The sequence below is a fragment of the Geotrypetes seraphini genome, chromosome 4, assembly GCF_902459505.1.
Source record: "Geotrypetes seraphini chromosome 4, aGeoSer1.1, whole genome shotgun sequence".
Taxonomy (NCBI): domain Eukaryota; kingdom Metazoa; phylum Chordata; class Amphibia; order Gymnophiona; family Dermophiidae; genus Geotrypetes; species Geotrypetes seraphini.
In genome coordinates, this window is record NC_047087.1 from 265,864,367 (window position 1) to 265,881,476 (window position 17,110).

Here is a 17,110-nt window from a genome sequence, read left to right on the forward strand (position 1 = left end):
TTTCATGTTTTAATTGGTGCTCCTTTATTTATTTATTTTTTTGCTTTGTATTATTTTAAGCCACTTAGACCTTCTAGCACCTGCCCTTCCCTAACCTAGGAATCAACTACCTTGATGGCAAAAGACGAAGTACAGAGCCTGGGAATTACTCTAGACTTAAACTTATTACTCTCCAAACACATCTCACAAGTAGTCTCTTCATCCTTCTACCTCTGCCAGCTCCAAAAGATAAGAAACTACTTCACGGAGCAAGACTTCACCCATCTACTCTATGCCTTTGCCCTTATACACCTAGATTACTGCAATGCTTTATTCAATGGCCTTACAGCAAAAGACACCAAATGACTACAGTGCAGCAATAAGACTATTGAAAAACCTAAAGCCCATGACCCAGTCTCTCCAGCACTGATATCATCCCACTGGCTGCCTATAACCAAACACTGCATTTTCAAAGGCCTAGTGATGGCATATAAATCCCTCTACAACAAGACAAATACTTCTCAAACAATCTTCCTCCCTACACCCCAAAGAGAACACTGTGCTCTCAAGCTTAAATATGCCAGTGCAGCATTAAGACTACTGAAAAACCTAAAGCCCATGACCCAGTCTCTCCAGCACTGATATCATCCCACTGGCTGCCTATAACCAAACACTGCATTTTCAAAGGCCTAGTGATGGCATATAAATCCCTCTACAACATGACAAATACTTCTCAAACAATCTTCCTCCCTACACCCCAAAGAGAACACTGTGCTCTCAAGCTTAAATATGCCTACATACACCATCAGGACACTCCCTCCAACTCCAGACAGTCTGGAAATGATCATAGTCCTATTTCTTACCAAACCTCTGAAACAGTCTACCTCTTCATATCAGAGCCCTTAAAGGACTTCTTAACTTTAGAAAAGCTGTAAAACCTACCTTTTTGCCTAGACACCCTCTCGACCCTTCACAAGCATCAGTAAGTATTCCTATATGAAAATATATTGCAATACAGTACACTGTATGTAAACCCTATATTGTAACACTGTGAATGTAAACTGTAACCCGTTCTGAGCTCTTTGGGGAGGATGGGATATAAATCTAAATAAATAAATTTGTGGGATATCAAATATTTTAATAAACATAAATATGAATATTGGGGCTGATATGTATACTTTGAAAGAAGGGTAAGAGAGAGGCGATATAGACACATTTAAATACCTCCATTATATAAATGTAAAGAAAGCAGGCCTCTTCTGTTGAAAAGAAGCTTGGAACGAGGAGGTATAGGAGTAATCTAAGGAAATATTTCTTCAAGGAAAAGATGGGAGCCTACTATGAGGGGTGTTGAAAAGTTCCCAGCCCAATCCAGAAGGGAATGATGAACTATTTACAAGTTATTCTACCCATTCACCCCTAAGTTCAACACACTTGGCACATCGTGTCTGACATTTCTATAACCCTTCCAAAAAATACTCTCTCTGATCACTGAAATACTGCTCTGCTGCTACAATCACCTCCAAATCTTTCAAAAATGATTGCCCTTTCAAACTCCTTTTAAGGTTTAGAAACAGAAAATCGTCAGATGGAGCAAGATCTGGTGAGTTGGATGGATGGTCTGTACACTGAAACCCCAGTGAAATATTCATTTTGTCAGCCTTGTGAGCAGATGCGTTGTCTTGCAGAAAGAGAACTCCTTTCTGCAGCTTCCCTCTCCTTTTTTCTTTCATTGTCTCTTTTAATTGGCATGGCAAGTTACAGTAGTATTCTGCATTAACTGTTTGGGCCCCTGGAAGATAGTCATTACAACTTCCTGATCCTAAAATACTGTGGCAATGTCCTTTCCTGTTGACTTTTGGGTCTATTGCATGGTTTTTTGTCTCAGGATCATAGTGGTGTAACCATGTTTCATCAACAGTAACTAGTTGTTTGAAAACATTGGCACCAGCTCACTGAAAATGCTGCAAAATCAACATGGAAGTGTCTGCTCGGCATTGTTTCTCATCAGCATTCAAACATTTGAGCACCCACTTGGCTGACAGCTTCTGCATGCCCAGCTGCACATGGATTATGCACCCAAGTTCCCTGGATATCTGTAGTGTCTCAGCAATTGTTTTAACTGATATTCGCTGATCTTTCAAAATCAGGTCATGGACATGGTCAGCAACTTCAGTTGACACCGTTTGAGGCCTCCCAGACCTTGTTGCATCTTCAGTCTCAAAATAGCCATGCTGAAAGTTTGCACACTACTTCTTCACTGTGGAGTATGATGGGCATTTGTCATTCAGGGCTCCTTTTACGAAGCCACATTAGCGGTTTAATGTGCGTATTAGCGCATGCTAAACCGCCGGCCGTGCTAGCCGCTACCGCCTCCTCTTGAGCAGGTGGTAGTTTTTCAGCTAGCGCGGGGGTTAGCACGTGATAAAACATTGCGGTGCGATAAAGCCGCTAACGCGGCTTCGTAAAAGGAGCCCTCAGTCTTTGCATCATATATTCACGGGTTTCTTTTAGAGTTTCCTTCTGCAGGCATAGAAATTTCATGACAGCTCGGAGTTCCACATTTGAAAATTTCACACTTTCATTGGCATGGTTTAATCAATGATCTGAAATAATGTCAAAACATAGCATTACAATTCTGCAAATTAGCACTTTGCAAAATAAAATAACACTCAACTACAGTGGCAAAATAATGCTCAAAATTTAGGAAGTTGGTTGGGATGAGAACTTAACAGCATCCCCTAATAGTGGAAATGGTACAGACAAAGAACATTTAGGATAAGCACAGAGAATCTGAAAGAGAGGAAGGGATTGTCGAGCTCAGTAGTTGTTATGCTGGAGAGACTCTATCATTTTATCTGTTGTATTTCTGTGTAAATTTGTTAGCCTCATTCTCTAAATAAAGTTCAGTTATAAATCATCCAATTTTGCATTTGTTTTCAATGGCAAAAGTAAGACCAGAAGAAAAGTTGATTATTATGAATTTATTTTAATGGTTAGTTTCTTTGGTTTCTTTCTCACCTTTAAGCCCCTGGCAGGCACGAATAGACTACATATGATTACAAAAAAATATAAAAACACACAAAACTCCCAAGTTTCAGAAATAACCAGTCCTCTTAGAACCTAGAAAATGTTCATTATTAATAATTATAGGGAAATTTACCCCCCCCCCCCCTTTTTTTTTTCTTTTACAAAAGTGTAGAGCTGTTTTTAGTGACGGCTGCAGCGGTAATAGCTCCGATGCTCATAGAATTCCTATGAGCATTGAGCTGTTACCACCGCAACTAGCACTAAAAACCACGCTACGCTTTTGTAAAAGGTGGGGGGAGTTAAAGATTTTAAAACTTTTATATAGGGGCGCTAACAAATTTAGCGCGCCCTAAGGATTAACGTGCACCAAATGCTAGCATGGAAATAGGATATAATGGATGCCTTAGCATTTAGTGCATGCTAATCTTTAGCACGCACTAAGGGCTCCTTTTACAAAGGTGCACTAGCGTTTTTAGCGCACACACCGGATTAGTGCACGCTACCTGAAAAATTACCGCCTGCTCAAGAGGAGCGGCTAGCGCGCGTTAAGGCCCTAACGTACCTTCATAAAAGGAGCCCTAAATCGGTTAGCACATCTTAATAAGTTTCAAGTTTATTGACATTTGATGAATCGCTTATCACAATATCTAAGCGATGTACATATTAAAAGTCACCAGACGGTGGTTTAACATACAATTTAGACAGGTTAGACATAAAACAAACAGTTTACTAGTGATAGTATTAAAATTGACAAAAAGAGTCAATGTAACTTAAATAAAGTTAAAAATTGTTAAAATCTAGACAGACATGAATTAGTAGGGAGGAGGGGAAAAGTTACAATGTCATTATTTGTTGAAGATCACATAAAAGGGAAAAAACAATAAGGAGTGAAGGGATTAATAAAAATTTTTATTAAATTATTATAAAATGTAGGAAATTTTAGTATGTCATTTCATGTATCAAATGCATCTTGAAATAGAAAAGTTTTTAAAATTTTCTTAAATGATATAAGGTCTTTTTCGCTTCTAATAAAATTTGGTAGGGAGTTCCATAATGTAGGGGCCGTAACGGAAAATATGTCATTTCTTCTTGTGCCGATAATTTTCAAAGAAGGGATTGATAATAAGTTTGAGGAGGATGAACGTAGGGAGCGTGTGGAACTATATGGAATTATCATTTTAGATATAAATTGAGGTTCATTGAAAATTATTGTTTTATAAACCAAAAATATAATTTTAAAAGTAATTCGGTGAGAAATGGGAAGCCAATGTGATTTGATCAATAATGGAGTGACGTGATCGTATTTTCTTGCTTTATGAATTAATTTTATTGCAGTGTTTTGAATTACTTGGAGTCGTCTTTTTTCTTTCTGAGTTGTATTAATTAAGAGGGAGTTACAATAATCTATTTTAGAAATGATTAGAGAATGAATCAGAATATTAATTGATTTGGGATCTAGAAAAGTAGAGATCGAACGAATAAGACATAGTCTATAAAAACATGATTTAACTATTTCACTGATATGGCTGTGAAATGATAAAAGGACCCCTATGCTTGGAATTGTTTTAGATTACTAAACTGACTATTTTCTTATCAGTTTGGATTTTAAGAGATAATTTTAATACAGATTTTTTTTTTCTCCTCAGGAGAATATTGATTCAGTTACAGCTTGCTCAGAATAGCACTGAGATTTCATTTGGACCATCTCAGTTAGTAATCATGCTCCTGGAAGCCTGCGATAAAATGAGTCAAATTGAAGAGGATTTTCTTCAGTGTGGTCACCAAGAGTGCAGTGTTGAAGTAATAATGCATCAGGCATACATACAAAGGTAAACTAACCAAAACGTTTGTAGGAAAGTAGTTACAAAATGTGGATGAGATAATGCGGTTTTCTTATTAAACAGTAGGTCTTTTCTGCGGGTCTGTGCCTCTCTTTGAGATGCAGTAATGTACACTACAAGAAAGGAAAAACTGCTTGAGTACCTGAATAAATGCATGTAAACCGTTCTGAGCTCCCCTGGGAGAACGGTATAGAAAAATGAATAAATAAAATAAATAAATAAATAAATTACTGAATTATTGTTTTTGGTGGAATTCAGTTTGTCATGTGTATAAAATGGAAAGAGCATTGGCAGTTCAAAAAGGTTATTATAATAAATTTAAGGATGTGTGGGGACCATTATTAAATTATAGTAATGAATAAGTTACACTTTTCCCAATTTTAATACACATGTGGATTTGGGGTGGGGTGGGGTGGGGTGGGGTTTCTTGGTTTTCCATTAAGAATATATAGATGATTGTCGTAAGATATTATTTTCATGTATATATTAGTGGTATATGAATTTGGGAGGGGGGTGGGGGTTAAATCTTCTTGGTGTATGATATTGAAGATTTTTCAAGTGATGTTGTATTATAATTGTTTGATATTTACTGTACATTTGATATAAGTTATAAAATGAATAAAGAAATAAAAAAAAAGATTTGGGCTGCACTGTAACATGAAGGCATGTGGTTCACTTGTTTTTATAATCCTATATGAATAGAATTTCCTTATGCAGCTGTTCCACAGTTTAGATGTGCTTATCAAGACTTCTCTCACTCAACAGATTATGAGTAATTGGAAAAACTGGAAGAGACTGAATTACAGTTTCTGGTGGAACTCTTTGTCACATTTATAAAATGGAAAGGACAATAGCCACACAGCAGGGGAATTTTAGAAAATTTCAGGAGATTTGGGAGCCATTAACAAAATATTGTAATGATTGAATATTATTTTTCCCTTTAAAATGCATATCCAGGATAGGGGGAGGGGGGAAGGTTTTTTTTATTTGAATATTAAATAAGATATATAGGAATGGGGTTTATGGTAGGTTTTCTTGAATTTAAAGAATGTAATTGATTAGGGGGGAGGGGGATAAATTCTGATATAGATTGTAACAGAATATTAAGTGTTGTATTTGAGTTTCAAATGCTATACATGCTGTTGCACTTATTGTAAGTTTTTAAAAATGAATAAAGAATTGGTGGGGGGAAAGACCTCTCTCACTGTATATTTACTTTTAAAAGATATTCACAAACCTCACTTTGTTTCTTCTGATTGACTAATCTCCCGGTAGAGGTGGTAGAGACAAAGATTGTATCTGGATTTAAGAATTCATGGGACAGGCACGTGGGATCTCTTAGGGATAGGAGAAAATAGTGGATGGTGCAGATGGGCCATTTGGCATTTATCTGCCAGCATGTTTCTGTGTTTCTAAATGACTTGTTGAAATAACTTATCTACCAGGAGATCAAAATCAGTTACTGGACCTTCAGAAATGGTCCCTTGAAAGTTTCACAACACAGATAATTTCCAGTCATGGGGAAAACCAATCAAAGTTCTGTTTAACACTCAACTGAACATGAAATGTTAATTCATTCTTATAATATCATTCTCTCCTTTGCTGTAGATACCCTTGCTCCTCCTATTCTATGTTCTGTAAGGTGTGCAAAACCCCAGCCCTGGTTGACCTTTAAAATCTGCTACCTACGTCCCTGTGCCTGGTCTGCTGAATGTCTTTGGCTCAAATCCCATACTCATGCTGACTTCATACATTTCAAATTCCTGCTATCCTCTTTCCAGTCTTTCCAGTCTTTCACTTTCCAAACAAGATTACTACACCCATTTGACTAACTTTCTTGGTTAGCGTGGTTTAAAAAAGGCTTGGATAATTTCCTAAAAGAGAAGTCTATAGGCATTATTGAGATGGCTCGGGGAAATCCACTACTTATTCCTAGGATAAGCAGCATAAAATATGTTTTACTACTTGGGATCTAGCTAGGTACCTAGGACCTGTGTTGGCCACTGTTGGAAACAGGATATTGAGCTTGATGAACCTTTGGTCTGTCCCAGTATGGCAATTCTTATATTCTTATTTTCCAACCCTCGCTGTCTCTTTGCCACACTGAACTCTCTACTTCTAGTGCCCTCAACTCCAATCCCCCTTCACTTTCTCCCAAGAGTATGACTACAACAAGATTTACAAACTTAACCTTGAGTTCTCAACCAGGTCACTTCCACCTTTCCTTTCTCCAGTCAACTTTCCTTCAACCTCTGCCACTTTTCTGAAATCATTGAAGAAGAAACTGTACATTTTATTTCCTCCTTCAAACTCACTACCTGTTCCTCTGATCCGATTTCCACCCATCTACTCAGTACTATCTCTCATACTGTCATCCCTTCTGTCATATCCTCAATCTTTAACTTTCCACTGAAGCTGTTCTTGATGTCTTAAACATGTTGTAGTTACTCTGCTACTCAAAAAACTCTAATTGGACCCTACCTGCTCGTCCAACTATTACCCCATCTTCCTCCTCCCTTTCTTGTCCAAGCTATTTGAATGTGTTGTTTGCCTCCATTGTCTTGACTTTTTTCGTTTCAAGTTATTCTTGACCCAATTCAATCAGGCTTTCGCCCTCTGCATTCTATGATTTGGAGTCCTTCCCAACTTGTAGAGCCAACAGCAGTTCCCCTTCTGATGAAGTGTTCATGCAAAATCCGGGTAGAGGGGTTTACACAGCGGGGATGAGCAACACATTTTAATTGCATATAAGGGAACAGCAATAAGGTGGTTGAGGCAGAATAAACACCGCCAGTAGGACTAGGAGTTCGATAAGTTGAAAATCAACAAGAAAGAAAAGATAAGTGCTAAGTTTTAATATGTATGTTCAATATGGCGGTTCAGGTCGTTTCAAGTGCTGTGATGAGCCCGATATCTACCTTTACTCAACCCTAGTGGTTGATCTGAGCACTTCACTACAATATTGTTTGAAGGCACTATTTGATATGTGGTGAATATAAAATATGTACTCTGACATTGTGCATGTTGAAGGATTTATTAACACAGAGTTATTATATTGGAAGGACTCCTTACAAAATTTAGTTTGACAGGATGGCAGAATGCCACATTGTCCCTGCCAGAAAGAAGACCATGCTGACCTCTGGGCTGGAGTAGGAGCAATTTTTATCCTTCCCAGGGGGCCTCTCTCCAGAAGTCATTCTAGGGTTATAGACAGCGATTCAGCAGCTCCAGACTTCAGCAGTCCTCAGGGGCTCTTGGCAACCCTTCCTCCAAGAAGCCCTAATGATGCCAGGTTGGTAACTGCATCCCCTCATATTGGGAGGCGGCTGCAAGCATTCAGGGGGAATGTAAGAAAATTTCCTTAGACCAGTGGGTGTTGGATATCTTCCGAGTGGATCTCAAGATTGAGTTTTATCACCCCCATCTGGATTTGTTCATTGACTCTCTGGCCAGACAGCCGGAAAAGGAAGCTAAGGTCAGGGCCAAGTTTCAAAGACTTCTGGCCTTAGAACATGTCCCAACGTCGTCTTAGGCTCAGGCAGATACTCCAGATACTTCATCGTGCCCAAGAAAGGCACAGTGGACTGGAGGCCCATCTTGGATCTCAAGGCAGTAAATGCTTTTCTGAGAGTCCCTCATTTCCACATGGAAATTGTCCAATCTGTCATTGCATCTGTGGCTCCAGGAGAATTTCTGGCCTCTGTGGACCTCATGGAGGCATATCTGCAAATTCCCATCTTTCCAGGCCACAAAAGATATTTGAGGTTGTGTCTGATTTCCATGTCAACCAAGAGGTTCATCTGCCTGCTTTTCAATCTACAGACTCAGACAAGCAGGGTAGGATTTTGTGAAAGCTTGATGTGTGGAGAGCTGTGCTCTAGTACATAGAAAGGACCAATGACTTTTGCCTTTCAGACCATCTGTTCATGCTGGCGTGGCAGGCTAGCATCCAAGATCTCTATAGCTAAATGAATTCACATGGCCATTTCTTCGGCATACATTGCCTGTGGTAAACAGCTGCCAATTTCTCTCACGATGCATTCCATCAGGGGTGTTGCATCTTCATGGGTGGAGTCTCAGGCAGTTCCTCCTGCAGAGATTTGTAGAGCAGCTACTCGGTCTACTCTGCATACTTTTTCCAGATTTTACAAAGTGAATGTGGTGGCTTGAAAGACACCACTTTTGGATCCTCAGTCTTACGGGCAGACTCTTTTGTCCCTCTCTAGACGTCAATTGTTTCTTTGGTATATCCTGAATGGATTTAACAGAATGAAAGATTACCGTATTTTCACGCAAATAACACGCACCCGTATAAAACGCGCACACGTGTATAGCGCGCAGAAATCACGATGATAAGCACAAAAACTTTGGTATAACGCGCTCACGATTATACCGCGCATGCTGCCCGACTCTCCGTTCACCCCCCTGACTTCCGTGCACTGCCCCGCCTCTCCGTGCGCTGTCCCGACTCTCTGTTCACCCCCCCTGACTTCCGTGCACTGCCCCGCCTCTCCGTGCGCTGTCCCGACTCTCCGTTCACCCCCCCTGACTTCCATGCACTGCCCTGACTTTCCGTGCGCTGTCCCGACTCTCCGTTCACCCCCCCTGACTTCCGTGCACTGCCCTGACTTTCCGTGCGCTGTCCCGACTCTCCGTTCCCCCCCCTGACTTCCGTGCACTGCCCCGCCTCTCCGTGCGCTGTCCCGACTCTCCGTTCACCCCCCCCCCGACGTCCGATTCATCCCCCCCCCGGCAGGACCATTCGCACCCCCACCCCGAAGGACCGCCGACTCCACGACAATATCGGGCCAGGAGGGAGCCCAAACCCTCCTGGCCACGGCGACCCCCTACCCCCACCCCGCACTACATTACGGGCAGGAGGGATCCCAGGCCCTCCTGCCCTCGACGCAAACCCCCCTCCCCCCCAACGACCGCCCCCCCCAAGAACCTCCGACCGCTCCCCCAGCCGACCCGCGACCCCCCCTGGCGACCCCCACGACCCCCCCACCCCCCTTCCCCGTACCTTTGGTAGTTGGGCCAGAAGGGAGCCCAAACCCTCCTGGCCACGGCGACCCCCTAACCCCACCCCGCACTACATTACGGGCAGGAGGGATCCCAGGCCCTCCTGCCCTCGACGCAAACCCCCCTCCCCCCCAACGACCGCCCCCCCCAAGAACCTCCGACCGCTCCCCCAGCCGACCCGCGACCCCCCTGGCGACCCCCACGACCCCCCCACCCCCCTTCCCCGTACCTTTGGTAGTTGGCCGGACAGACGGGAGCCAAACCCGCCTGTCCGGCAGGCAGCCAACGAAGGAATGAGGCCGGATTGGCCCATCCGTCCTAAAGCTCCGCCTACTGGTGGGGCCTAAGGCGCGTGGGCCAATCAGAATAGGCCCTGGAGCCTTAGGTCCCACCTGGGGGCGCGGCCTGAGGCACATGGGCCCAACCCGACCATGTGCCTCAGGCCGCGCCCCCAGGTGGGACCTAAGGCTCCAGGGCCTATTCTGATTGGCCCACGCGCCTTAGGCCCCACCAGTAGGCGGAGCTTTAGGACGGATGGGCCAATCCGGCCTCATTCCTTCGTTGGCTGCCTGCCGGACAGGCGGGTTTGGCTCCCGTCTGTCCGGCCAACTTCCAAAGGTACGGGGAAGGGGGGTGGGGGGGTCGTGGGGGTCGGCCAGGGGGGTCGCGGGTCGGCTGGGGGGGCGGTCGGAGGTTCTTGGGGGGGGACGGTCGTTGGGGGGGAGGGGGGTTTGCGTCGAGGGCAGGAGGGCCTGGGATCCCTCCTGCCCGTAATGTAGTGCGGGGTGGGGTTAGGGGGTCGCCGTGGCCAGGAGGGTTTGGGCTCCCTTCTGGCCCGATATTGTCGGGAAGTCGGCGGTCCTTCGGGGTGGGGGTGCGAGTGGTCCTGCCGGGGGGGGGGGATGTATCGGACGTCGGGGAGTCGGCCGGGCAAGAGGGCTTGGGCTCCCTCTTGCTCCGATCGTGGATGCGGGTGCGGGTGGGAGCGCGTGCGAGTGGTCGTTCGGGGTGGGGGTGCGAGTGGTCCTGCTGGGGGGGTGAATCGGGCGTCGGGCGGGGTGGGAACTATGTTTGAAAACTTTCGTATACCGCGCTCACGCATATAACGCGCGAGGGGTATGCGTGGTAGGTAAAAACGCGTATAACGCGCGCGTTATATGCGTGAAAATACGGTAGGTTTTTACCTGGATAATCTTCTTTCTGTTAATCCTCTCAGGAGTCCATACGGCCAACCCTCAGTATATACTGTTTCGCCTGCTTTTCTGCCTTGGATGTTTCTGGATTCAAGGCCTGGAGCTGTTCTCCTGTCAGTCAGATGACTAAATTTGAAGACATTTTGTAAATGTATGTGTATTCTTCAGCCTCTGGCTCCCTTATTGTTAGTGCTAGTTGCACACAGCAAGTTGGTTCTCTAAGGTTGGTTCTCCAAATAAAAGAAAATAATTCCTGTTCATTGTTCTAATTCTTGTTTCTACTACTACTACTACTATTTGTTATTTCTATAGCACTGAAACACATACGCAGCACTGTACATTTTAACATACAATAAACAGTCCCTGCTCAGAAGAGCTTGCAATCTAATTTAGACAGGACATTCCAGGGTTGGGGAGGTTATAGTGGGTATAGGTATCTGACAGCAGCAGGGTTGGGGAGATTATAGTGAGCATAAGTATGTGACAGTAGTGAGGGGGAGTTTAAGAGTTGAAAGCAGTTTCAAAAAAAGTGGGCCAGAGCAGAAAAGAATTGTGTAATATATGTGGGGACATTCCCTGTTTCCCTCCTTCTTTTTATTCTTTGCATTCTGTTCCAGTGAAGCTTGATTGCTTTGGGGCGTAACTGGAAGGGAACACTGTGCTCCGCCTCTAAGTGGGAGGTGCTCAAAGCTGTAAGTATTCACACTTCTGCAAGTCCAGTTCGTGGGAACGGATTGATCACTATACGTACGGACTCCTGAGAGGATTAATAGAGAGAAGTTATCCAAGTAAAAACCTAATCTTTCATTGTAAATTTTTCTAGTTATATTATTCATAATACTCTTTGATTAATTCCCACAGGATGCTCACAAGGCATACAGAAGATGAAGATCGAAAACACCGTCATTATTTGGACGCCTATGCACTAGCACAGAGAGCAGTCTGTGCTCAAGAGGAACTGCTTTATAACATTCAGAGCTTGTTTACACTTCATGAGGTAATTGGCATTTTTTTTAAGCAAATTGATCATAGAAATGAGCTGTTCTGGAAGACTGAAATAAGAGGCCTCATGAAAATGTAAATATCAATTACATTTTATTAAAAGAAAATGTTGATTAATTGTTGTTTACTTTTCAGTTATAGAGTCTTAAATGTTTTGGAACATAGTACTAACTACTAGATTGAGAGAAGTCATTACTTACACGTGTATATACCCATGGCATGCAGATTTGGTTTGCACAGACCTTAAAATTATACAGTACCGTATTTTCGCGGATATAACGCGCGCGTTATACGTGATTTTACGTACCGCGCATACCCCTCGCGCGTTATATGCCTGAGCGCGGTATAGAAAAGTTTTTAAACATAGTTCCCACCCCGCCCGACGCCCGATTCACCCCCCCAGCAGGACCGCTCGCACCCCCACCCCGAACGACCGCTCGCACGCGCTCCCACCCGCACCCGCATCCACGATCGGAGCAAGAGGGAGCCCAAGCCCTCTTGCCCGGCCGACTCCCCGACGTCCGATACATCCCCCCCCCGGCAGGACCACTCGCACCCTCACCCCGAAGGACCGCCGACTCCCCAACAATATCGGGCCAGGAGGGAGCCCAAACCCTCCTGGCCACGGCGACCCCCTAACCCCACCCCGCACTACATTACGGGCAGGAGGGATCCCAGTCCCTCCTGCCCTCGACGCAAACCCCCTCCCCCCAACGACCGCCCCCCCCCAAGAACCTCCGCCCGTCCCCCAGCCGACCCGCGACCCCCCTGGCCGACCCCCACGACACCCCCACCCGCCTTCCCCGTACCTTTGTGTAGTTGGGCCAGAAGGGAGCCCAAACCCTCCTGGCCACGGCGACCCCCTAATCCCACCCCGCACTACATTATGGGCAGGAGGGATCCCAGGCCCTCCTGCCCTCGACGCAAACCCCCCTCCCCTCCAGCCGACCCGCGACCCCCCTGGCCGACCCCCACGACCCCCCCACCCCCCTTCCCCGTACCTTTGGAAGTTGGCCGGACAGACGGGAGCCAAACCCGCCTGTCCGGCAGGCAGCCAACGAAGGAATGAGGCCGGATTGGCCCATCCGTCCTAAAGCTCCGCCTACTGGTGGGGCCTAAGGCGCGTGGGCCAATCAGAATAGGCCCTGGAGCCTTAGGTCCCACCTGGGGGCGCGGCCTGAGGCACATGGGCCAAACCCGACCATGTGCCTCAGGCCGCGCCCCCAGGTGGGACCTAAGGCTCCAGGGCCTATTCTGATTGGCCCACGCGCCTTAGGCCCCACCAGTAGGCGGAGCTTTAGGACGGATGGGCCAATCCGGCCTCATTCCTTCGTTGGCTGCCTGCCGGACAGGCGGGTTTGGCTCCCGTCTGTCCGGCCAACTTCCAAAGGTACGGGGAAGGGGGATGGGGGGGTCGTGGGGGTCGGCCAGGGGGGTCGCGGGTCGGCTGGGGGGGAGGGGGGTTTGCGTCGAGGGCAGGAGGGCCTGGGATCCCTCCTGCCCGTAATGTAGTGCGGGGTGGGGTTAGGGGGTCGCCGTGGCCAGGAGGGTTTGGGCTCCCTCCTGGCCCAACTACACAAAGGTACGGGGAAGGCGGGTGGGGGTGTCGTGGGGGTCGGCCAGGGGGGTCGCGGGTCGGCTGGGGGACGGGCGGAGGTTCTTGGGGGGGGGCGGTCGTTCGGGGGAGGGGGTTTGCGTCGAGGGCAGGAGGGCCTGGGATCCCTCCTGCCCGTAATGTAGTGCGGGGTGGGGTTAGGGGGTCGCCGTGGCCAGGAGGGTTTGGGCTCCCTCCTGGCCCAATATTGTTGGGGAGTCGGCGGTCCTTCGGGGTGAGGGTGCGAGTGGTCCTGCCGGGGGGGGGGGTGTATCGGACGTCGGGGGGGGCATCAGGCTTTCAGGATGGGGACAGACCTTCAAGGGGGGACAGGACTTCAAGGGAGGACAGTGCACGGAAAGTCAGGGGGGGTGAACGGAGAGTCGGGACAGCGCACGGAAAGTCAGGGCAGTGCACGGAAGTCAGGGGGGTGAACGGAGAGTCGGGACAGCGCACGGAAAGTCAGGGCGGGCGAAAGGAGAGTCGGGCAGCATGCGCGTTATATGCCTGAGCGCGGTATAGAAAAGTTTTTGTACATATCATCGTGATTTCTGCGCGCTATACCCCTGTGCGCGTTTTACAATGGTGCGCGTTATATCCGCGAAAATACGGTACTAGTCTTTAAGCCCGCTACATTAACAGGTGCTAGAATAGATGTGTGTGTCTGCCTTTCTTTCTTTCTGTCTCTCTCTTTCCTTCGCTGTCCACCACCACCCCTTACCTGCTCCCCTTCTCCAGCAGCAGCCCTTCTCCCTTCGTTTTACCTCCCTCCATCCAGCAGCACCCCTTCACTGCTCCCCCTGTCCAGCAGCAGCCCTTCTCCCTTCCTTTTACCTCCCCCCTGTCTAGCAGCACCCGTTCCCTGCTCCCCCTGTACAGTAGTACTCCTTCTACTTTCCCTGCTCCCCCTGTTCCGCATCCGCTAGCCCGAGCAGCCTCGGGGCTTTTGCTAGGCCGTCCCACCTCGCATTATCGAAGTGGGCTGGCCTAGTAAATGCCCCGTGGCTGTAAGATGAAACCATGGCTGCTGCATTTGCTGGTCTAGGGGTGAGAAGATGCATCCCGGCAGCGGCAGCACAGGAAGTCAGCCGGCATCAGAGATCGGGGCAGAAGGCAGGCAATGCGCATGTGCAGCACGGAAGCACACATCATGGCGGTAGGGATCACGGCATCGTAAGTACGCAAGCACGCTTAGGGTTTTATTATAGAGGATTTCCTATTGAGCAACCAAAATACAAATATGCCTTAAGTTTCTCTGCTGACATACATCTGATCTGAGGTATGCATAAATGTCAGCTTGTTTGGACCTGGGATCTGAAACAGTGACACTTGTGTTCGAAACTACTTCAAATAGCACAAATATATCCCCTTACATGAGTAGTTTTACAAACTCTGCCACTTAAATTCATAAATGCTGGCATATCTATGGACAAAGCCTTGAGTGAAGCTGTTCATTCTTTTTTTTTTTGTAAATCGGCTGTTTCTTCTTTACATGCTTCCAAACGCATGTATTTTTCTTGCAGCCTTGTACATATTCTGCAAAAGGCTCCACATAACATAACATAACATTATACTTATAGACCGCGTTACCAAAAAGTTCTACATGGTTTACAAAAGATTATAAACATTAAACATGATATGCTGTCTCCGTTGGTGAGTACTGGACCTGGTACTCACCAATGGAGACAGCGTATCAGAGGTTTCGGTAGGCGATACATTGGCCTCCAGCGACCATAACATGGTATGGCTTAACCTCAAGAAAGATTTCTCTAGATCAAACACAGCAACGAGGGTCCTCAACTTTAGGGGCACAGACTTCGAACGCATTGGAAAGTTTGTCCATCTGGAGCTGCAAAACCAAGCATAAACTGACAATGTGGAGACTATGTGGTCAACTCTGAAATCCACCTTGCACAAAGCAACAAATCGCTTTATAAAAACAGTTAGCAAAAGTCGGAGAAACAAAAGACCCCAGTGGATCAGCACTGAAATTTCGGACCTCGTTAAAGAGAAGAAAAAGGCATTTATTGCATACAAACATTTAGGAAAGCGGGAGGCAAAAGAAGACTTTCCAGATAGGTCTAAAGCTGTCAAAAAAGCAGTCAGAGAGGCCAAGCTCCGGATAGAGGAGAATCTAGTGTGGAACATTAAGAAAGGGGATAAATCCTTCTTTAAGTATGTTAGTGACAGGAAAAGAAACAAAGATGGAATAGAACGACTTACTCAATCGGATGGGAATTATGCAGAATCGTATTCCACTAAGGCCGAACTACTAAATGAATACTTCTGCTCAGTCTTCACCTGTGAGGCACCGGGATCCGGTTCACAGTTGCGGACAAGGGAAAGCCAGAAAGACCCATTTCAAGATTTCGAGTTTACACCCAGTAACGTCTATTGCGAACTTTCAAGACTCAAGGTAAACAAAGCTATGGGACCAGACAACCTACACCCCAGGGTGCTCAGAGAGTTGAGTGAAGTCCTGGTGGAACCATTATCCATGCTCTTCAATCTTTCCCTAGGCACGGGAAGAGTCCCCTTGGACTGGAAAACAGCTAACGTTATTCCCCTCCACAAAAAGGGCTGCAGGACAGAGACGGCAAATTACAGACCAGTGAGTCTCACATCCATAGTCAGCAAACTCATGGAAACACTGATCAGACAAAAACTTGATACAATCCTGGACGAGGAAAATCTGCGCGATCCCCATCAACACGGATTTACCAAGGGCAGGTCCTGCCAATCAAATCTAATTAGCTCCTTCGACTGGGTAACAAGACAGCTGGATGGCAGGGAGGCCCTGGTCGTGGTGTATTTGGACTTCAGCAAAGCTTTTGATAGCGTCCCACACCGCAGGTTATTGAACAAGCTGAAATCGGTAGGATTAGGGGAGACTGCATGGCTCAGCAGTAGACTTCAGAGGATGGTGGTAAACGGTACCCCCTCCAAAACAGATGTGACCAGTGGAGTGCCACAAGGCTCGGTCTTGGGCCCGATCCTATTCAACATATTCATAAGCGATATGACCCAAGGGCTTAGAGGAAAAGTATCATTGTTCGCCGACGACGCCAAACTGTGCAACATAGTAGGTCAAAACACTTTGCCAGATAGTATGATGCAGGACCTACTACTATTGGAACAATGGTCATCGACTTGGCAGCTCAGCTTCAATGCTAAAAAATGTAAAGTAATGCACTTGGATAGAAGAAATCCGTGCAGAACTTACACACTGAATGGTGAGACCTTAGCTAGGACCATGGCAGAATGTGATTTAGGAGTTATCATTAGTGATGACATGAAAACTGCCAATCAAGTGGAAAAGGCTTCCTCCAAGGCAAGGCAAATGATAGGTTGTATCCATAGAGGTTTTGTCAGCAGGATGCCAGAAGTCATAATGCCGTTGTACAGATCCATGGTGAGACCTCATCTGGAATATTGTGTTCAATTCTGGA

At 46.3% G+C, this 17,110-nt stretch overlaps 1 protein-coding gene across 10 annotated transcripts in view; it reads left to right on the forward strand.

Annotated features, from left to right (window-relative positions):
* CFAP46 (cilia and flagella associated protein 46) overlaps positions 1-17,110 on the forward strand; it is a 473,118-nt gene that overhangs the window by 313,589 nt on the left and 142,419 nt on the right. For all 10 annotated transcript variants that reach the window (XR_004539241.1, XR_004539242.1, XR_004539243.1 and 7 more), the window contains 2 exons: positions 4,656-4,838; positions 11,927-12,062. Coding sequence is in view for 7 of the 10 variants with exons in the window: in XM_033942370.1 (XP_033798261.1) it covers positions 4,656-4,838; positions 11,927-12,062 (319 nt within the window). In the remaining 3 variants the exon portion in view is untranslated. The remainder of the gene's footprint in view (positions 1-4,655; positions 4,839-11,926; positions 12,063-17,110) is intronic.